Source organism: Molothrus aeneus, chromosome 9 (assembly GCF_037042795.1).
Source record: "Molothrus aeneus isolate 106 chromosome 9, BPBGC_Maene_1.0, whole genome shotgun sequence".
NCBI lineage: Eukaryota > Metazoa > Chordata > Aves > Passeriformes > Icteridae > Molothrus > Molothrus aeneus.
Genome location: NC_089654.1, coordinates 16,924,512 through 16,946,710, shown reverse-complemented (window position 1 = coordinate 16,946,710; position 22,199 = coordinate 16,924,512). Strand labels below are relative to the sequence as shown.

General features: G+C 42.3%; 2 protein-coding genes and 1 non-coding gene across 3 annotated transcripts; 1 reads left to right on the top strand and 2 right to left on the bottom strand.

Moving 5' to 3' along the window:
- The first annotated feature begins 2,684 nt into the window (after positions 1–2,684).
- Positions 2,685–14,025, top strand: DIPK1A (divergent protein kinase domain 1A). Its single transcript, XM_066555317.1, has 5 exons — positions 2,685–2,867; positions 8,960–9,094; positions 9,367–9,474; positions 10,133–10,309; positions 11,259–14,025. The coding sequence occupies exons 1-5, from the start codon at positions 2,814–2,816 to the stop codon at positions 12,069–12,071; spliced, it is 1,287 nt and encodes a 428-aa protein (XP_066411414.1). The 5' UTR covers positions 2,685–2,813; the 3' UTR covers positions 12,072–14,025.
- A 1,137-nt stretch (positions 14,026–15,162) lies between these two features.
- RPL5 (ribosomal protein L5) lies at positions 15,163–21,678 on the bottom strand. Its single transcript, XM_066555318.1, has 8 exons — positions 21,570–21,678; positions 20,774–20,843; positions 20,562–20,677; positions 18,979–19,113; positions 18,220–18,422; positions 17,155–17,332; positions 15,945–16,033; positions 15,163–15,326 (listed from the first exon to the last, which is right to left on the bottom strand). The coding sequence occupies exons 1-8, from the start codon at positions 21,570–21,572 to the stop codon at positions 15,227–15,229; spliced, it is 894 nt and encodes a 297-aa protein (XP_066411415.1). The 5' UTR covers positions 21,573–21,678; the 3' UTR covers positions 15,163–15,226.
- On the bottom strand, positions 17,478–17,572 carry LOC136560406 (small nucleolar RNA SNORD21). The gene has a single exon (XR_010784145.1). It is a non-coding gene; the product is annotated as a small nucleolar RNA SNORD21 (small nucleolar RNA).
- Positions 21,679–22,199: the final 521 nt, after the last annotated feature.

Below are 22,199 nucleotides of genomic sequence, written 5' to 3'. Positions count from 1 at the left end.
GCTGCTTCAAATAACTGAAAGAAGCAAGTCCAGCACCACTGCAATAAGTTAACATTTAGCTTTCATGTGATGTTAAAACCTTGCTCAAGGTATTACTTGCTCAAGTTACAGAGACTTGCCTTCAAAAGAAATTGGATAAAATTATTTATTATATTTTAAAGGTGCACATTACACTGACTATCTTGAAGAATTAATTCATATTCATCTCTGTAGCTTTTCAGTATTTTCATTTGTCTCATATATTCATTCCTTATATTTCTAGAATTCCTGGATATTTCAATCTTTGCAAACATTTTTTGGTTTTTCTGAGTTATTTTAATATGTAATACGCTCTAAGTTCTCATGGAATTGCAGGTGAATGTAAGAGGGTACTATAAAACCACAAATTACCTTTTGACATTGTGAGTGACAAACACTGCATTGTACACATAGCAGTTGATTTCTATCTTATACAAAACCCCTGTATCACTAAAATAAAATTTAATGTTGTTATAGCCGGATAGGAAACTTTAAGAATTAATAGGTAGCAATAAATCAGCATAACTTCTACTGCTTGGACATTAAGATATACCAAAGCTTTGGTGTGGGCCTACAAAAATGGATGATGTGTGAACTGCAGAATGGAAACGTGTGAATGGAAAGGCTGTACAGCAGATAATGTATCAATATGACTCATGTTCTACTGGGGGGCAGATGCAGATGTTTTTCTGCATCTGCCCCCCAGTCTTTAGAATATTCCTTTGGGTTTCCACATCCTGTGAGCACCAAGTCAGCGCATGTTACATGGTTCCTCTTGTTGTCATGGCTTATGTGGCCTAGCTTTTCGTGGGAGTTGCCTCTACTGAAGCTTAACCAGGAATTTAACAGGTAACTGAAAAAGGCTGAAACAGCCTTATATTTTAGCATTTAGCAAAGCCTGGGCACAAAGAGTACTTGAAGAAGAACTAAACATTTCAGTGCTGGAATAAAGCACCTGCTCTCACAGATGATGAAGATCTCATGTACTAAGTGAAAAATATATCCCCTAATGAACATATGCCAGGAGCTGTTTGGATCTAGATGGAACAGGAATGAAACATTTAGATCCTTGCCAGCCATATGGGACACCGACATTTCACAATTACTCCCAGCCTGTCATTCCAAGGCTTGGCATACAGCACTGGATGAAGTAAGGGCTTGAGATTATTCAGCAAAAAGTTAAAATGTTTTGCTCTGTGGCCTCCTCTTGCGTTGCTGCTCTGTTGCATGTCCACAACCCAGCTGAACTTGAGCAAACCACTGAACTGCAGAGGGAAGTGATGCACAAAGCACAGCGATCTGGGCCTGCTGAATAGGAAGGGAAGAAAACCCTGGGAGAGTCACTGGCTGTTACTAAAGCCAGGATTGCTTTTGCAGGAGTGCCAAATCTTACTAATTAATTTTCAGATTTATACTTCAGGGTGACTCTGGAAGTGATGATTATATTATTCAAAAAACAGTCACAGACTGTTCTTGAATCTTCAAGCACAAATCTCTAAATTCTTTGTGAGCTCCTAACATTTGGTTTCCACGCACACATCTTTCCTTAAGAGTAAGCCCTGCCAAAAAGAGTTAGCTTATCCTTACAGTAGTATTTTGTGACTCGTCTTTTCATCAAAGCAGCGTTCTTTGATAATTGCACTGAACACCCAAAGCCACAACATGCTATGTTTGTCACATTTTTACCCCAACACCTTGGCACAATCTTTGTGCCTGAAGTCTCATAGACAAAAAGCAGCAGGGCTGGAGACTCCCAGCTTCTGGCTTTGACTCGCTAACACACTGCATTAAAAGAAGTCACAACCAAGTCATAAAGGCAAGAAGGCTGGGCAAAACCCAAACCTTGATAAGAAAGGATGATTTTACTTGAACTTAATAATGTTCCCACCAATTTCAATTGGACTGAGGCTTCCCACAATGTATGAAGAGCTGAGAGATGCCCTGGTCAAGAAGAAATAGGTAACGTTTCTCCACTTTATGGCACTAATGTAGAATTATAGAATGGCTGGGGTTGGAAGGAACCTTGGAGATCACCTTTTCCCAACCCTCCTGCCATGGGCAGGGACAACTCCCAGTAGACCAGTTTGCTCAAAGCCTTGTCTAACCTGGCCTTCAACTGGGACATCCACAGCTTCTCTGGGCAACCTATTCAGGCTGCTCTTACCAACCTCACGGTAAAAACTTGCTCATCTGTGTTAATATGTGTCCAGGCAAACGCTCCTTCCTTATTTTGGAGGAACTACTCCTTTTTGGGGTTTTGCGGGGCGTTTTGGGGTGTTGGGGTTTTTTTTAAGGACTGTAAGGAGCCTGCAGCTGGTTTTAATACCCTATCCAGTAAATGACGGGAGCCTGTTCGCAATCAACGACACGCGTTATTTATTAACTGACTTCCCCATAATTGTCCCCAGACAGCGCCCCGAGCACTTTCTGGCAGACACGAGGGGAGCTCGGGGGTGGCTGTCGGCTCCACGGGCTCCGGGCGGCCCTGGAGGGGAAAGGGACGGGGACAGCCCCGGGGGCTCGGGGCGGGCGGGGCTCGCCTCGCCGCCTCAGCCCTGCCTCGCTCCCTCGCGGCTGCCGCGTTCGCACCTTCGGCGCGGCGTGAGAGGTGGCAGAGGCGGCAGCCGCCCGCCCTGCCCGCTGAGAGCCGCCGTCTCTCGGCGGCCCCGGTGCCCGAGGCAGCTCTTCCCCGCCGAGCCGAGCGGAGCCGGCGGCGCGACTGCGGCGGCAGGCGGGGGAGCGCTCCTCACCGCTCCGCCTCCGACCGCCGCCCGCTGCGGGGATGTGTGATTGCCATGGCGAGGCGGCTCTTCCCGGGGGCCTGGCTGAGGAAGCCCCACTCCGCGCAGGTAGGCCGGCGAGGGGCCGGGGCCGGCGCCCGTCCCTCCCCGCAAAGTTCCCTCCGGAGCGGGCGCCCCCCGCAGGGCTCTCGCCGCTTCCCCCGGCCCGGCCCGGCGCGGCCGCCGCTCCCCTCCCGCCGGCGCCTGGCGGCGGCCGGGCTCGGCTGCACCGCGCTACCGCTCGGCCGGCGGGAGGCGGCGGCGCCGGGCACGGCCGGCCGTGTCGGGGCACGGGAGCAGGTGGCGGCGGCCTCGGGGCCGCGGTGCCTCTCGCCGCCCGCCCGCCGGTCGGATCGGGCCTCTCCCGCCGCCTCCGGGCGCAGCGCGCTCCGCGGGGCGGCCGGCGCAGGACCTGTTACGCGGCGGGCGGCCCGCGGCTGCCCGGGCTCACGGCACGGCCGGCGGGGCAGCGACACCTGCGGCGCTGCCGCGGCCCGGGAGCCCCGTGCTGTGCTCCGCGCCCCTGCTTTACACCTACCGCCCGTGCTGCGGGATCCATCCTGTCAGCGCACGGACCACAGCCTGCAGGAGCAACTCATGCCCTTTTTTGCATGTCTTCTAAAAAATTAATATCGGGCACTTTTCTACTGCTGCTCCATGCATTTCCTTATATGTTCATAGACACACTTCTGCATTTCTATATGCAGGTACGTGTTTGCATTACTTCAGTTAGCAGAGTAAGGAGGTTTTGGTTGGATGTGATGTGGCTGTTGTGTCGTAGGAAGTTCTGCGGTGAAATGTTAGTCGGTCATGACGTTCTGGTAGCTTGATGGTTTATCCACTGGGTTTCCCTTTATCAGCTGGGTTGTATTTTAACTGGATTGTAAATAAGGTGAGCATTTGTTGAGTTTGAGGAGCTAAATAATGTTTACTTTTCTTACACATTCTGTTTATGTGTTTGTCATCTGTTGATGGTATGTATCTGCAACTCTGGGTCCATATCACTTGGGTTTTAAACCAAAAAAGATTACTCTAGATCTATTTACTGAAGTAGACACTTGTACAGTATTTTAATTCCCATGGCATAAAGCCTTCAATCCAAACAAAAATTAATTAATAATCTATACGCTACCTTTCAAATTAGGAGTCTCCAAATTGTTTGCCTTCTTTGCCTTGATAGTCTCTTTCATATCATCATATGGTGAGGTCTGATAATATTCTTCACGACTCTTCTCAAAATTTAATTTAAGGCCTTCCAAGCAAAATACGCTCTTTTAAAATCTGCTAAGAAACAAGAAGACCACAAAATTATTTATTAGAAAAGCCAAAGAAGTTAAATGTTTGTTTCTATTGCAGATTAAAAAACAAATCTGGTTGTGCTTTCTTATACTGAGAGCTGATTTTGCATATTCTACAGACTTGTTTTAGGAGAGCTAATAGTGGCTTTGTGACCTTAAACATATTTTTCTGTGTTAGTGAATGTATATTGATATTTGATGCATCCATAGAACAGCAGCAACTATCAATATATTAGCTTTTCTTGTCACTGCATGTTACTGTTGGTACATGACAAGTGTAGTCGTAATTTACACTGATTGCTGAGCCCTTTATTGAGATTTGTCTCCAAAGAAGCCAAAGCCCTCTAAGTAATGGGTAGACTTAACTCACTGAGGGCTGTGAGCAAGGTGGAAAGACTTGTGCAATGTTTCTATGCAGCATTTCAAGTAGCACACCAGGGGAGATGTTTGTACAGTGGAAGGTTATCACAGAGTGAATTCCAGCCTTTGCTGGCTGGCGTTCCAGACTTCTTGAACATTATGTGGTGAAATGAATTGCCAGAACATCAGGTTCTGTCAGACAGAACTTAATACTTGTTCCAGCTTTTCTGCCCTAATGGAAGCAGGATGTTATGAGCTGGGTTGCAACAGATATTCTTTGGCAAATGTTCTATTGCTCTATGCATGCTTTAGCTTTTGTGCAGAATGCAAGACCCATAGGTCTTGATGATCTTTGAGCCTAAAAAACATGTCCTGCCATGTGTCAGCTCATGTAAAAGGAGCAGGGCACACACTCTTAGCTATCTTAACTCAGCCCCACACTTAGTGTTAGGTCGTCCCTGAGTAAATGTTTAAGTAAAGAATAGTAACTCTGAAGTACAAAGCTTTGCCATTGCTTAGACTGCAAATCATGTAATAATAGAAAACAAAACAAAAATACCCTAAAACCTGAAAAACTTTTAAACACCGCTAAGGACCACAAAAATAATTTAATTGTATTTATAGGATTTTACAGTTAGGTGATTAACACTGGGATTTTGTTTGACAAGGAGAGTTAGTGTCCTAGATTTAAGGGACATTGCCCTGAAGTTCTTTTCTGATAGCTGTAGTTACCAATTGTATTGTGAGGCTGAGGACTAACCAACAGGACTCCTTATGACAAAAATCATGTAAAGAGCACTTGTATGTGTGGAAGTTTGAGTTTATAGATTCTGGATCAAGTTTACAGACTCTTTAAAGGTGCCTCATGGACTTCAGTAATGTACAAGAGACTGTCTTTGAAGGGCCAAAGAATCATCAAGTTTAAAGCCCCACACAGAAGAAATTTCCTAAACAATCTCTTTGCTCTAAGATTTTAATCTCTTGTGCTCTGTTTAACCTTTAAGGAGAGATGTCCCATTTTCCATCTTGGTCGTTATTTTATTTCAAAAGATACCTCAGCTCTGTTTCCTCACTCTGGTTACTCAGGATACAAAATAACTCAAGAAACTGGCATATCATAAGCATGCACTGCCTGCTTTTAAAAATTTGAACGTGTCCTGTTTGTGGCATCCAAAACAGTGTGGGCTAATGCTCTCAGACATCATGTCAGCCTACCTGAAATGCCTCCTGTGAGAGACAAATCAAACTGAACAGAGAACAAAACAGAATTTCTAACATGATTGGCCTACTTTTTTTCATCTGTCCTTTTCTATTGCAAGCATGTAAGACAAATGGAGCGAACAAGTCTGATTTGGAGATTACTACACTATGGTTATGTGTAATACTTTCCAGAATTAAGCTCTCTGTACTATTAAACAAAGAAACACTTTCATACTCTTTAACCATAAAAGTGTTTTAAATAAAAAGTACACTCACCAAAAATCTGTCAAGTTATGTTGCGTGTTGATTCACTGCTCTCCATATGCTTTGGAGTGCATCCAGGCTTGAGTTTTGCCAGAAGTGGTTTTCCAGTTCTATTTCAGGGGATGGATGTCTAATTATTATTCAGTGCTTATGACTTAGCAGAATATACAAGTGATGGAAGAAGTTGAATCTGTAACATCAAGCATTGCAAGTGCTTCCCTCATTCTTGCATTCCCTGGCTTATGTTTAGTCTTGATAGAAGAGTAGAGTTGAAAAAAGAAACTGTTTCCTTGTTTTGAACACTTTCTTCCTTTTTTTGATAAATTTGGAATTCTGTCATTCTGTTGCCCTAAAAATGTTCTTATGACAAGTTTCCTGGCAGTTTGTCACAGTTTCAAACGGAGTCCATCTATATGTGTTGTTCGCTAAATGCTGTTTGGGACTTCCTGCTCAGAAATGTTCCAGTGCTCTGCAGAGCAGTGTGTCCCTGTGTTCAGGGTGCCTCACCCGTGTGGCCAGAGCAGCTCAGTGGAGCCCTGTGCCCTCATTAGGACAGTGTGTGCCTGTGCCAGGGAAGTGAGCTACATGTGTCGATGCTCACAGACCTTTTCTGGGGAGAACGTGAATATTTGGTAGGGGAATGCATGGGAAGAAATCAAATAATTATCATGCCTTTTGCTGAACTTGATGGGGAAGTCCTTATAAGAGAACTAATTCCCTTTGAACCAGAGAGTGAAACCTTGTTTGTCTGTAAGCAGAGGGATGCTGTTGTCCATGCTCTGAACTGGCTGGGCAGCTTCTGCAAGTCAAAAGCTGCATGACTCCATTGGCACAGTGCTGAGCTCAAAATAAATCTAGCTTCTCTGGAACTTCCTGCCCAATACACAATGTAGTCAGGTGGCATTTGGGGAGGATTTTCAGTCTCAAGTACATTCTCTTTCAGCCTAAGGAGGACGACAACATATTCAGTATCCATACTGGGAGAACGGTCAATATTCTGCAGCGGTCCTGAGGCCTGCATGCTGCTACTGGTCTCTGAGGTTGTACTAAATGGATACAATAATAAAAAATGTCATTAAACAGCACTTTGGTTTAAAATGTATTATCAAGGTTCATGGAAGGATTCAGCAAGCACTGAGGAATGAAGAGGGTTTGTTGTCCCAGAAACTATGGTTCCCAAGCAGTTTTTACACATGAAACAGTTTTCCCTAAAATTGTCTGTTTTATTTCTGTTGATCTTCCCCAGATTTTACCAGTAGTTTTCTGTGCTTCATGTTCTGCTACATAACAGTGTTATTAAAAATAGCTTTAAAAAACTCCAAATTTATAAAACCTGTCTCTAAAAAAAATCACTGGAATAAAAAGTTAATTGTAACTCTCTTCTTTTTTAACCAGGTAGTTCTAAGATTGTCAAGTGAGTGTGTGTGAAGGCGTGAAGGAATAGGGGTGCACAGCTGAGGCATGTGGCAGGACCACAGCTTTAGGCATTGGAATCACCTTTGGGTCTTTGAAATGGACTTTTTCTGGATTTTTTGTTTCCAAGAGAAAGGGTGTAATGTGTGCTGGTTGTTTTTTATATTTTAATAAATACTAATAAATTACTGCAGTCTTTCTGGTTAAAAAAAAAAATTGCTTATTTGCATCTGCTGCAGTTCTGTGTATGTATGTGATGGCAAAACTGATCATGATTACTACCTTTCTTAGAACCTTTTCCAAACATATGGAATAATTTCTCCATGATGTACAGTCAAGTTAGGACCTGTCAATTTGCAAAAGAGATGAGATCATGGGAAGGTGTGTTATGGAGGCCTACAAAATCATGTCAGATGGGTTCAGAGTGGATAGAGATTGTTCACTCTTCTCTTCCAATACATGAACTAGGGGGTCTCAACCAAAGGTAATATGAATCAGACTGCAGCAAAATAAAGTCCAGTCCCTGACCATGGCAGTGGATAGTAGACCTGTGAATTAATTGTTAAGTTTGTTGTGGATGGTTATGTGGATTTTTAAGGGAATCTGGGTAAATTAGTTAAAGATTTGAGATTTAATAGAGTATTACATCTGGCTTAGCAAGTTCTTCTAGAGGAACCTGGGTGTGCACTTAGTGTATATAATATATGTTATCAGTCTTCAATAGTGTCTTTTTTATAGCTATTGCTGAAGATCAGGATACTGATAGAAATGGATCTTGTACTGACCAAATATAGCTGCTCTCCTCCACTTCCTTATATCCTGCTGCTAAAGCTGATCCTGATCTTCTAATTGGTTTCTGATCCTGATGTGAATATGAAAATCATCCTGTTAGCACACCAGACTCTGAGGAGGAGGAAAAAAAAAAGAAGGAAAAGATCAAAACATCCCTCCTACTTTGTAAGACACTTAGCTCTCCCTCAGTTCTTAATTTATAAATAGTTTTTCCTTCTGCCCCTGTGAAAATTCTATATGTGAGGCCACAGAAACAACAGGAAAGTTGTGCATACAGTTGTGGGAAAGTGAGGCTACTATAGAAGAATTTTATTTGCATAATTAATGGTGTCATTTCAAGGAAGGAGTGGGAGACTTTAGCATATGGAACCTGACCCCGATATCCATTCTGCTCATTGTATCTCTATCTTGCATATTTACACATTAACACAGATTTTTTTTTACCAAATTCCCGGTCTGTTGGATTTGATTTACCATGAGTGGAACATAGGTAACTGGTCTTAGAGAAAAATGCACTTAATTGAGCTCTGGGAGTTTATGATTTTGATCAAATTGGTTCCTGCAGTCTGGCTTGCCCTGTGAGGGTCTGATACCCTTCTTTCTATTTATTTATATCTCAATTTTCCTTCCACTTACATACATCAAACTGACCTCCCCTGTCAGTTTTGCTCACTGAAGGAAGCAAATGTTCCATATAATGCAGTCTGCTTATTATATCACTGTGGAGGGCAAATTCCTTAGAGATGAAATAGTAAATGATTTTTAGTAAATGAAATAGTAAATATCCTGCTGCTCAGTGAATTACAAACAATATTTTCTGTTTGTGTGCTCTAGGTCCGTCTGTCGTACGTGCGGATCAAGTATCTCTTCATCTCCTGGCTGGTGGTGTTTGTTGGCAGCTGGATTATGTATGTTCAGTACTCCACCTACACAGAACTCTGCAGAGGCCATGACTGCAGGAAAATAATAGTAAGTGTATTTAGTATAGCTTTCTCAAGTGTTTGACTAATTCAGTCTGTGCCACATGTGATTTAATTAAATTCTCATATTCCATCATGCTGATGTAAGATTACAGCTTCAGTTACAGATAAAACCAGTTGTGTCTCTTAACAATATTTTAGCATAGGGTTATTAAAATATTTTCTTAGGTTTTTCTTTCAAGACTCAGGTGTTGGAAGAGATACAGTTGTTGCCTCCTTTCCTAGACAATTTGTTAAATATTTTTCCCCCGTTTGTTTCAGTGTGACAAATACAAGACTGGTGTTATTGATGGATCAGCATGTAGTAGCCTTTGTGCTAAAGAAACTTTGTATTTTGGAAAATGTTTGTCAACAAAGCCCAATAACCAGGTAAGGCTTTACTCATCCAATCTAGTTTTATTATTTCCCACTGAAATGTCATTGTCTAGAACATCAGGTAGACCTTAGTGTCAGCAAGTTGTATCTGCTTAATATAGATTATTTCAAATTCTATTTGCTGTGACAGGCAGAACGTGTGTGTGAATGTGTATGTATATATATATATACCTTTGTATAGGTGTGTGTATATATTTATATACACACCTATACAAAGAAGATACACTGTAATACAAATCAATATACATAATATGCACCTATATACAATAATAGAAATTAGTCCTATATGTAGAGGGGTATATGGTTATTTTATACTACATGAACATATACAATATGTCCTAAATCCTGCCACAGTTTGCCAGACTGTGCACACTCTGTACATCATACTGCCTTCTCTGCTATCCTGCATCCCCAGTAGAAGCAGCAGCCTCGTAACAAGCTATGCAAAGGTGGCAGTGATGCCAGGCTGTTGTTTGGGGAGCTGTCTGTGTTCTGACAGTGCAGTGGCTGTCTGTTCAAATTGCCACATTCATTGTCTGCACACAGGATTCAGTTCCTGATCTGTGTTGATTCTTAAAGCAATGGTTGGAGGACAGGTGGTCTTCAGCTGAACTTCTACAGTGTTTACCTTTCCTCCTCTTTTTCTGCATAGATCTATTTAGGAATCTGGGGAAATCTGCAAAGTGTTATAAAATGCCAGATGGAGGAAGCTGCTCAACTTGATTTTGGTACTGACCCAGAACCAAGGAAGGAAATAGTCCTATTTGATAAACCAACAAGAGGAACCACTGTTGAGAAATTCAAAGAAATGGTATATGGTCTTTTTAAAGTACGTATATTCCTATTTAGTCTATTTTGACAGAATGGCTTGTTTTCTTGAAGCTGGAGAAAATACCCTGTTGTACGAGCCTTTTTCAAGGCTAGAAAAATAATCAGCACAATAACAGTTTTTCCCAGAGGTGATTATCATGAAGTTTGAAGTAACTAATTATATCAGGGCTTTTTCCTTACTCTTTAAATGATGGAAGCTGGCATTCATCTTGTATGTCCATAGATTTTGCTAGTATTGGTATAGAGAACATGATGTAAGGCTGATGTCAGTTGTCATGCATTACAACAGCTTTGTCTCTAACAATGGTGAGCAGCAGGTGTGTTAGGATAGTTTTAAGGAAAATTTGGAAAAAGTTATCTGCCTAGCTGAAAATGAAACAGTTCTGATTCCAGTAATGGCTTTTTTTCTCTGTAGTCCTACAATGGAGGTGATTACATCAAATAACAAAACTAAGCATTTCAGTGTAATTATGGGATTTGTACTCCGTTTTGTCTTGGTACCCTTAGTAATTGGACAAAATGTAATTCATAACATTATTCCTCTACATTTGTAAGGTCTAATCAGCTGAAAACTAAACCTGATCTAAACTTTTGAATTCTTCACACTTTTTCTTAGAAAACATTGAAAAAGCTACTTGACACAATTTTTCTAAAGACTGACCAAGACTGATGAAGAACAAGAATTGAATTTTAATATTTGCATTTTGAAGTGCAAAGAAAGGTAGTTCTCTCAGAAGATTGTATGCTCAGTGCGTGTGAAAACAGAACAAAAAGGAAGCTCTGCAGGCTGCTGATGGCAGGTCCTGTTACATCCATAACCAATGAAAACCACAACATAGCCGGTTATTCCTATTATTCATAGAAGGAGAGGAACAGAGGCAGAGTGACAGATGGATTGGGAGTAGTTAATGAAGTCATACCTAATCTTTTTCATTTGTTGCTTTCAGGCAAAACTGGGTGAACAAGGGAATCTTTCAGAACTGGTTAATCTCATCCTGTCTTTTGCTGATGGAAACAAAGATGGAAGAGTCTCTTTGCCAGAGGCAAAATCTGCATGGGCACTCCTGCAGCTAGAGGAGTTTCTGTTAATGGTCATCTTGCAGGATAAAGAACATACTCCCAAGCTGATGGGTTTTTGTGGGGATCTCTATGTGACCGAAAGAGTTGAATATACCTCTCTCTATGGAATCAGCCTTCCATGGATCATAGAACTTCTCATTCCCTCTGGCTTCAGAAGAAGCATGGACCAGTGGTTCACTCCATCATGGCCAAGAAAGGCAAAAATAGCTATAGGGCTTTTAGAATTTGTGGAAGATATTTTCCACGGACCTTACGGAAACTTTCTTATGTGTGATACAAGTGCCAAAAACTTGGGATATAATGATAAATATGATTTGAAAATGATGGACATGAGAAAAATAGTGCCAGAAATTAATTTAAAGGAGATAATTAAAGATCGTCAGTGCGACTCAGATTTGGACTGCATTTATGGTACAGATTGTAGAACATTATGTGACCAAAGCAAAATGAGATGTACCACTGAAGTAATTCAGCCAAACTTAGCAAAAGCTTGTCAGCTCCTTAAAGACTATCTGCTTCGTGGTGCTCCTCCTGATATCCATGAAGAACTAGAGAAACAACTGTACTTGTGCATTGCCCTTAAAGTCACAGCAAATCAGATGGAAATGGAGCATTCTTTAATACTCAATAACTTAAAAACTTTACTGTGGAAGAAAATTTCTCATACAAATGATTCGTAGCTTCTCCACCAGCAGAAAAGAATATTGATGCCTGCCACTAGAGGTGGCCCAAGACATTTGATAAAAACAACCTGCACCTTTTTAAAAAGATATTTCTTTACTCAGATTTTATTAATGGTTCTTTCAGTCCTGCCCTTCAGTCAGTAACTCAGGACAGGGCTTGTCAAAGAATGAACATGCCACTGAATGACCCGGCAGAGGCCAGAAGGCTGCCTGCTGTTCAGTGCTGTTACAGAAACAAGAACTCTGCATGCTTGACTGTTCTGTGCACTTTGTCAGATCTTGAACAGGATGAAAGTGTTCACTGTGCCACCACATCAGCTGAGGGAACATCTTCCATTTCTGTGAAAAACATTGCCCACTTGTGAAATAACTGCAGAGGATTTCTTTCCTAAATAGTTTTATGAAGAATCACCACTACTGCAAGTAATGTGTCCAAGTCCAAGCTGCTGTTATGAATAAACTGAACTGTGAGATTGAAGTTTACTAATACCTTGGCATGGCAAAATTTGCACATTAAATAATTTTTAACTGTGGAAAATTAGAATTTTATTCTAGAATGGATAGGTTGTAATATGAGACAAATCAGATTCTGTTTACACATTGTTACCTCATGCTTACGTCTTGAATGTTCAAGTAGTTCAACATTTTTAATTAAGTCATTGTATGGTGAGCCCTGTGGGAGCCAACAATTTTAGAGTACTATTTCTTAAAGTCATTTATATGGTTTAGCAGCAATACCAGCCTCTGTTTCAAAACTTCAGTGGAAACCTTTAACCCAAATTAAGCTGTAGCTAACAGTGAAAAGCAAGGACTTTGTGGACTAAGCTATAGTATGAAAACTGAATTTTTAAAAATACTGAATAGCAGACGTGTCCAAGCAGTTAAAAAAGAAAGTTTGCGTAGTGCAGGAATCTGCTGTATGACATGAGAAACAATTAATAGTTGTGGATAGTCTTGTCTCTTAACGGTCCCTCCACATTTAGCTACAGACCTGTACTTCAATCTTCTTAACTACTGCAGGAAATATGTAAGCAAAAGCTAGACCTCAATTTTAGGACAGAAGCTGGATTGTTCAGGATTGTGCAATATTGCTCAAATGGGAGCCTATGAGGTATTTTCCAGCTCATTCCTAGCTGTTACTAAGTGAGCTGCAGTGTGATACTATTCTTTTTTTTTAGTAGCATCTATGAGTCACTGTTCAGGCTCAAGTCATGAGTAAATAAACATCACGTGATCCTGGCACGCCACAAAGCATGACCACTCTACCACCTTAAATCTTCACCCTTGTATTTTTCAGATTTACATCTGTACTCACAATTATGCAGAATTGTATGTCCATAATACACCTGAATATAGGCCAATACTTACCTGTTGTCTGTTTAATTTATAAATGCTTTAGGTATAAAGTTGTTCAATCTTTATGATTTTAATGGCAGTCATCTGTATACTTCTAAATCCTGGGCCCTTAATTCATTTTCAGCAGAGGTAAGAACAAGCTTTAAGTATTTGAAAGGTTAACTCCTGTCTTAAATGCATTCCTAGAATGACAACACTGAAGTACAGGACCACAGTAAAATAATTTGTCCATACCAGATGTAATAATATGCAGCTTGGGTTAAGATTGTTTTGTGAACATCAGCCTTTTAATTTAAGAAATACCATGCTCATGCTAATTATTGTCTTGAACTTGCTAATGTGCTCCAACTATGAACTAAAAAGTATTTGTAACCAGCAATGCACTAAAAGTGTAAAGTGGTCATGTTCTTGTGGAGAAATCTGACAGTGACTGCTACTTGGGCAGAGATATTTAAAATACCCAACATCATTGGGTATCTTAACTGGAGAATATGTTTAATAGTGCAGTTTGTTGTACACAATTTTCATTTTTATTACTGTTGCATAAAGTTGAAGCTTCCATTGGGAAAAAAAATACACTTTTGTTTACAATAAATCACAGCCCTCTTTTTTTTCAATAGCAGTATTTACACCAACTACCAGTATCTTAGAGCAAATAATTCCTCCATGTAGCCTGCTTTACTGGTGTTTAAACTGTGCAAACAGTTTCTCTGAGTCTAGTGGAAACCTCCTGGCACACAGAAGTGCCTGTGAAACAGAGGAGGCAAAGCAGCAGGGCAGGACAAGGCTGGTGGGGAACACTTCTCTTCCAGGTGGCTCAGCCTGCAGAGGGAAACACAGACTGGGCTCTGGGAGGGAGCCACCCTTTAGGATAAGGAGATGAAAGCTGCTGAGTGGTGAGGTGGATGGACACAGAGAGGGGAGGCAGGAGAAGACTGAGGAATTCCACACTGGCATCAGGGGAAGAGGAAGGAGTGTGAGGGCATAAAAGCCATGGGGTGCTCCTCAGAGGAACCATCTCCAGTTGTTCCTGCACCAGGAATAAACTGCCTTGTGGAACCAGACTTTCTGGGCTCTGCTAAGGGAACCCTAGGGGTGAAGTGGAAGGGAACATGGTCTGGGTGCGTGTGTGGGGAGTCAAGGGGAAAGGCTCTGGTGTCTGAGTCTCATTAATGTTGCCTTAACAAGGCTTCTGTACTTACTCCTGTACATGCAACTTGAAGTGAATTCTCTTATCAACTAAATCACGTGAAGTATTCAGTTCAAGACAGTACCTGATTCAGTAGCAGCCAAGGCTTGGAGGTGCTAAGTGCCTGAAAGCCTAAGGTTACCTTTGGGCAGAGGCTTTAGAACCTACTGTGACTGCTCCTGGCCTTTTCCAAAGCTACATCCAGACTCCCTCCAAACATGAAGTATGCTGAAAGAATTGTGAAATAAAGGTACAGCCTTTAAAAAAAAATTAAATCTTTCTTTAGTTAGAAGCAGCAAACTCTTCTACTTAGTCCTTGATACTAACCATGCTAAAAATTAATCGAATTTACTTCCTCCTTCTCATAGAAGAAATTCTGATGCAGCAGCCTTGGTCTTTGAAGTCTGTCACCTCTCTTCTCTGTGAAAACTCAATTCACACAGGACTTTGAGAGGGGAGAAAAAAACCCTTTCAGGTACAGAATACCTAATAAAAAAAATCCTCTATTTTTATAAACTATATAAATAAGCTGGTCTTACGCAGTTGCTTCCTCAATAAATTTATTGCCACTTTTTCCAAAGCTTCACAGAAAACTGTGGAAGTTGTCTTAGCTCTCCGTTCTGCGCTCCTGGGCCCTGAGGAAGCTGGCCTTCTTCTGAGCAACACGGTCCTTCTTCTGGGCAAGAGACATCTTGGGACAGTTCCATCTGTAATGGAAGCACAGTGTGCAGTAGATCCAAAGCTAAAAAGTAGCAGTGCCACACAACTGTGATTAAGAGTGCAGCGGAGAATATAGTCCCACTTCTGTAACGTGCTTTATTGCCTCATAACGATCTAAGGCTGTAGTTAAACACCACAAAAAGCATGGCTGGACAGTTCCAATTTCTCTAGAGGTAAACTCTGTATCCTCTGTGATTGAAGCATAGACATTATCAAGCCCACTGCAACAGCTGTGTCTTCATTTCTTTTCACACACACCCTTAAAAATCAAAATAGTTTGGTAATGACAAAATAGTCAATGAGTTCTCAGCTGAAGAGAAGCAGCTTTCCCACTGAAAACACTGGGACCTGAAGGTACACACTGTTCCAGCTATTCAAGCCACAAACATTTTTCACTTTGATTTTTTAAATAGTTAGGAGCTCTTGAATTTTATATTCCTGCTGCTAAATTTAACTCTGAAGTTTTACAGAACTGCTTGTATCTTAATCTGCTCCAGAACACAGAACTAGTGACAGAACTGCAAAACTGCATTACTAGTTTCACTGTACCTAAGGTATCTCCAACAGAGAAGTCACACAGATGTTAGAAAGAATGAGAATTTTACCTCTTTTTCTTGACATCTCTCTTGGGTTTCTTTTCATGGACTGGATTATCCCGTATAGCTGCATGGGCTTTTTTATACATTTCTTCCATCTTGGGAAAAAAAGAAAAAAAATAAAATTTACCATAGCGGTCCAGTTGTAGGTTTACCAGAAATCCAAGATCCCTGTGCCTGCATTGTCCCCAGGCATGCAGTAATGCTGCTCTATCCCAAAGGCAACTCTGGCTCCATAATGGCACAAATTTTAAGAATATCTTTGCTGGTGGTTAATTAAGACCACTAGATCTCAGCTGTGAAAAACTTTTTAGGTGTACAAAGAGCAAATGTCTATATAGTGACCTAAATCCTAGGCTCATTTGAATACAAGCTATAACTACTATTTGTTTAGAAAGCAGATGAAGTTGGCATTTACATTATTTTCTTTTTATAATTTGTTAGAAAAAACTAGCAACTAGTTAAATTTATCAAAACCCCAAAACCCCCCGGAAATGAAGGGATAGAGAATGAAGTTTGCTGTAACCTAAAAAGGGAACATGAGAGAGCTATGTTTTAAAGCTCCAAGATCACTTACTAGGAGAACCAAGCAAGAATATTAGAGGCAGCAGGACAAGCCATGTGGAAGGAGTTTAATACTTGGAAAAACTAAAAGAACCACCTCTGTATTCTTACCCATCTTCTAGTACTTTATTAACTCTAAAATGTGAAGCAGTACTAAAATAAAGTGCATTACAGTCTAGACCTTCATGAAATGCTACCTTGGGCTCTCTCTATTCTCCTGGAATAGCAGAACTCCCTTCTAGGGTCACACAAACAGTACCAGAGATGTGACCCACAACCACATGCTCACCCACAGTTACAAGCACTACATCTGCAGAAATGATAGACTGTGGGGCAGGATAAGGAAAGAGTAGAGAGTCTGTACAGAAACTTCTTATTTAGTTTGTTGGGAAGGGGGGAAAGTGGCCCAGCACAGATTTAGGTCAAGTCTGATTTATAGACAGAATAGAAAGTTTCACAGCAGGCAAAAAGGTTCCACTTTCAGACGTTCTACACTAATATTAGAGCCCTTAGTGAACGAAAAAATATTTTCTTTGCATGGGTAACATACAACATGAGACACATAATGCGGCATATCAGACTTATTTGCATTATTAGAGAAGTCCCTATCAGCTTCTCTATTTAACTTTCCGAGCTCCAGCTGGATGAACCTTACCCCGTCAGGTGTTACATTGTTCTTTATGTACTGGGAGAACTGTTTCTTGTAGGCATCTTCATCCTCCTCCATCAGGTACCGCATGTAATCAGCCACGTTCTGGCCCATGATGTGCTTGCGGTGCACCTCAGCATTGAACTCTTTGCTCTCTGAGTCGTAGCCAGGGAAACGTTTGGTGCTGTCAAACAGCAGGTACAGTCACATTAAGGCTCTAATGCAGAGGCTAAGATGCACACTGAAATGACTCATACATCAGATTCTCCTACAGATAACTGAGGCATAGGACCCTCTTATAAAAAATTGGACCTTTTAAATTAATCTCAGCTGCCATCAGTCCCGTCTTGAAACACTGCAGTACATCAGACACGCTGTGGACCAACTACAGCGTGTTCAGTCACTGCAAGTATCATCACATAGCAGCCAACTCAAAACAACTGGACAATTAGCCAAGAATAGGACAGCATGGGAGAGCGTAGGAAAACACACAAAACATCTCAATAGTTCTTCACTGCTGCTAGCAGAAAGCAGCATTCAGGTGTAATACCAGTGTTAGGTAACAGTCAAAAGATCCATGTGGAAATTCTCAATGAAGGTGGACTGCTCAGACTTACTGCTGTACTGACAACTGTAGCAAGTACTAGTGGGTTTGTACCTGATAAGTCATTTTTTCACAATGAAATTAACACCTACACACAACTTGGTGAAGTATCACACCAAGCAAATACCCTTTGAAGATCTGGTAAGGGCATTCTCTTGATTTTTGGTAAAAGCAACAAGATAGTTCTTTAGTTTCTAGAAGTTTCATAACAACTCGACAGTTCACAATTTCCCCTCGATTCTGGCGAAGGCAATCTGGCAACACACAAATTCACAGCAGCACTATCAAAATTGCATTTGTAGATTAAAAACCAACCAACAAAAAACCTCCAAACCCAGAATCTAATTACATAACTATTACTATGTCAGTACAAAATTATTTCAGCATAAATTGATTCGTGTAAGTAGACTGTCACATACATAACATCTCAGGCTAACCCCAAAGAAATACTTTGTAACACACATTACCTATGAGGGATAGACAGCCCCCCGTCCACTGCACCCTTCAGAGCACCAAAGACTTTGTTTCCAGTAGTAGTTCTGGCAAGACCTGCATCCAGGTAGCATGTAAAAGCACCAGGCTTGCCATCCACACTTTCCACATTGTATTCATCGCCAGTGACTTCAACTTGGCCTTCATAGATCTTATCAAGGCCAAATTTATTCAGAAGCTGTGAGGAAAGAAAGCACACTTTTGAAATTACCTCCATTTATTGATAAAAATTTAGAATTACCATTACTTTAAAATGTGAATTTGCAGTAGAATCATGTTTTTAACAAATTTCTTTACAAAAAGTATGTACCCAATACTAATAACAAAGATTCTTAACAACCACCGCTGTGTGTCTGTTAAGTTCCAACCTTCTGTTCCTACAGAGGTACACCACTGAACTTACTCATGAACCCCTGTGGAAAATGGATAGCTGCTGTTTACATATTTTTGAACTCCACAAGGTGCATTTCTCACATTTTTATCCTCCTTCCCTCCCTCCCTCCACCAAACTTAAGGGCTGAGGCATAAAAGTGGGCTACTGGAGCTGAGACTGCATGCTGTCAGACCTCTCCCTGTGACTCGACAGTCACCAGACACATCAAATCCATGACGGCAAAGAGCAAAAGGTCTGATTTTGAGAGCCCTAAAGACTCAGTGGGCTGCCACAGCACGGAGGGAAGGGTCTCTCCCCCCATGGCCTGAGGGAGCAGCAGCCCCAGGCGTCCCGTACGTACCCTGCGTGCCAGGAGCAGGCCGGTGCAGTAGGCAGCAGCGTAGTTGGTCAGCCCCACCTTGACGCCGTACTTGGGCAGCTCGTGGGCGTAGGCAGCGCACACGATCATGTCCCCCTCGATTCTGGCGTAGGCGATCTGGCAACACACAAACGTTAGGGCTCCACCACTGGGGCTCCACGTTCTTCCTCTGACACCTACTCAAGCCATGCTGGACCCGAGTGTGCAAAAACTGCCAAGCTCTGCATGCAAGCTCAAGGAGCGCTGCTGCTTTGGTTTGTTGGGAGGGTGTGTGTTTGTTCTGTCCCGCCTGCCTCCCCCCATTGTTTGTGTGTTTTTGCAAAAGGAGTCATCAACTCCTCAAGTAAAGACACAAAGAAATCAAACCTGTATTAGGCCAGCTAAAATGTTTGTCAGCAACAACTGGTTATTACCTTTCCACATAAATCAGGCCAGAAGCTGCCTACTATAGCAACCTTTCAAAGAATCACTATGAATGGGGATGAATTCTGCCCCATTTTCTGATACATCTCAAAAAATACAAGCAGCATGTCAACGTTGTTAGTAACTTTATGGAATGATTTGATTAATCATGGTCTAAGACCATCATCATCATCCCAGGCTCTCCTGTGGGACAGCAGGACTATCAGACAGGTTTCTGCTGTTCCTTTCAAATATAGAACCTTCTCCTTTTGACTCTCACACCTCTCTGCATCCAAATGTCATCCCATTTCTGCAGGATTCTGACATACTGGAAAAGGACTTGCAGTCAGATGTAAGCCCCTGCAACCACTGATTTTCATTTTGAGTTTCAGATATAAAATAGCCTCATTAGTGACTGAACTGTTCTCATCAGAACTACTCTATGAAAAACCAAGTATAATAAGTATATGTTGAGCTCAACAACATATACTTATTATAAACTAGGCTTTTTTAAGTTTTAAACTTAAAAATTAGTCAAAACATTCTAAAAATTAAACAAGAAAAGTGAGCCACAGTGAGGAACTGCACATGATGCTACATACAAGCACATCCTAATGAACATGAAAAAGTGCCTGTTCTTGTTTACAAGCCTCCTTCAATCTCACAGGAAAGCCATCATAAGGCCTCAGAGCTTCATGTGAGCCATACAACATGGAAATAGAACTCTCAAAAGAGAACCCGTAGACACAGCACAAGTCAATGCAGGTTAACAGGTCACATTGTGAACTTGGTTGTCTTCAGTCAAGCAAAAAAGGCCTCTTTATGAAGCCCTTTAAATATAGCAAAAAATCCCCCTCAGAGACACCTACCCTCTCCCAAAAATGTTCTACTTAGCCTAGAATCATTAAAGCAGTACAATCTTACACAACAAATAACCTCACAGCAGAAGTGCTAACACCTGTGAAACTTCTTTTCTACAATGCACACGGTTTATTACTGAAGTTGTGATAACACTGAAGATCGTCCTCCTCTAAGGAGGTGTTTTACAATACAATCACTGCGCAGATCCGGCCTAAGAAAGCCCAGGTGCTCCAAGCCTCCCTCTCTGTGCTGACCTCACCCTGCAAGGCTGGCAGGTAAGCAGCAAACACGGCGAGCCTTACCTGGCAAATGATGTCTCTGTTGGTAACGCGCACAATCATCCTGTATTTAGGAGTGTTGTACTTGTTTTTATCTTGAATAACCAAACGTTTGCGAGCATAGTAGTCAGTTTTTCCCTCTGAAAAACAACAGTTGCAGTGTGCAAAATGCGTGCATAAAGTAGGAATATTCACCAAGGACATTTAATTGTGTGTTACAGGCAATTTAATAATACCTCTCCTTCTCCTGAATTTCACTTGGTATCTCTTGAAGTACGCCTTATTCTTGACAACTTTCACAAACCCCTTGGATAAGAAACATAAACTATGTGTTATTAACATATAACCCTGTAAGCCAACACCATTCTAACTACACGTGCCATGAATACAATCATAGCGCAATCAGGAATTAAACAGATTTTCTTTTATGTTTAGATAAAAAGAGCACCATAAAAATGAAATGGAAAAAAAACCACCCGGCACATCAAGCTTCATAAATTTTATCCCTCTACAGGAACTAATGTTTTAATAGAAAACCAAAGTGTATCTTTTATAAAAGTATCTTTTAGCTAAAGGCCCGTCCGCACGGACAGGAGCAATGACCGCGCTCATTTCCTGTCACTCCCGCACAGCCGCGACTTCTCTGGCTCGTTCTGCCACGGAGCCGCTTCTCCCGCAGCCCCCCGCCCTCAGCCGGTCCGACACCCGCACCCCGGGGCCCGGCGCGGCTGCTGCAGGGCACCGGGGGCTGTATCAGCCCCGGCCCCGCGGCTCGGCCCCGACCCTGCCGCCGGTGGGACCCCACAGCCCATGGGGACGGCGCAGCCGGTAACGGGGCCGGGCCAGGCCCCGCTGGAGCCCCTCAAACCGCCCGCGGCGCAGCCCCTTCAGAATGGCAGCCATTGCCACGCCGGCGCCGGGCGGCCGCCCCGAGCCCGCGACAATCGGGCTCCATCCGTGCGGACAGAGCGGCGCAGCGGCCGCGGAACGACGGACGCGATGCCGCCGAGCCCCCCCCGTGCCGGTACCGACCATCGTGCCAGGCACTGTCCGGTCCCTGAGGCCGGGGCCCGCTCCGCACAACGACTGCGCTCCGCAGCAAACGGGAAAAGGCCGCGCGCGCCGCGCAGCCGCAGCTCCTGCCCTGCCCGGCGGGGCGGGGCCGCGCGCGCCCCGTGCTGCCCCCTGCCGGCCCGGCGGACCGAGCGCGGGCGGTGCGAGCAGCGCCGCCGCTATCGGCCAGAGATACAGCACAGAGAAGGGGGTCTTAAACAGGAAACAATCCATGGATTTGATGTTTTAAAAAGTCACCATTTATGTATATGATATAGGATTTTAATTCCCGTCATTTTCTAGGGAAAATTCTCACAACCGATCAAGCAGCAAGTAATTAATAACATCAAACCAACCAAAATCTCAACTCAATACTGTTCCTACAATAAATTATAGCTACTTGGGATTATTGATATTTGATGCATTAAAGCAAGAATATAGACTTGCACACATATATACACTGGATCAAACAGGTCAAATGGTATCAGGTTTCTTGATATTGTCAGGCAATAGTGAATCTTCATTCCTGATGCATTTGTCTGGTTATGCTCATTCATTTCACTAAAAAAATACCAACAATCCACTTTGCTAGTTACACATAAGCCAATA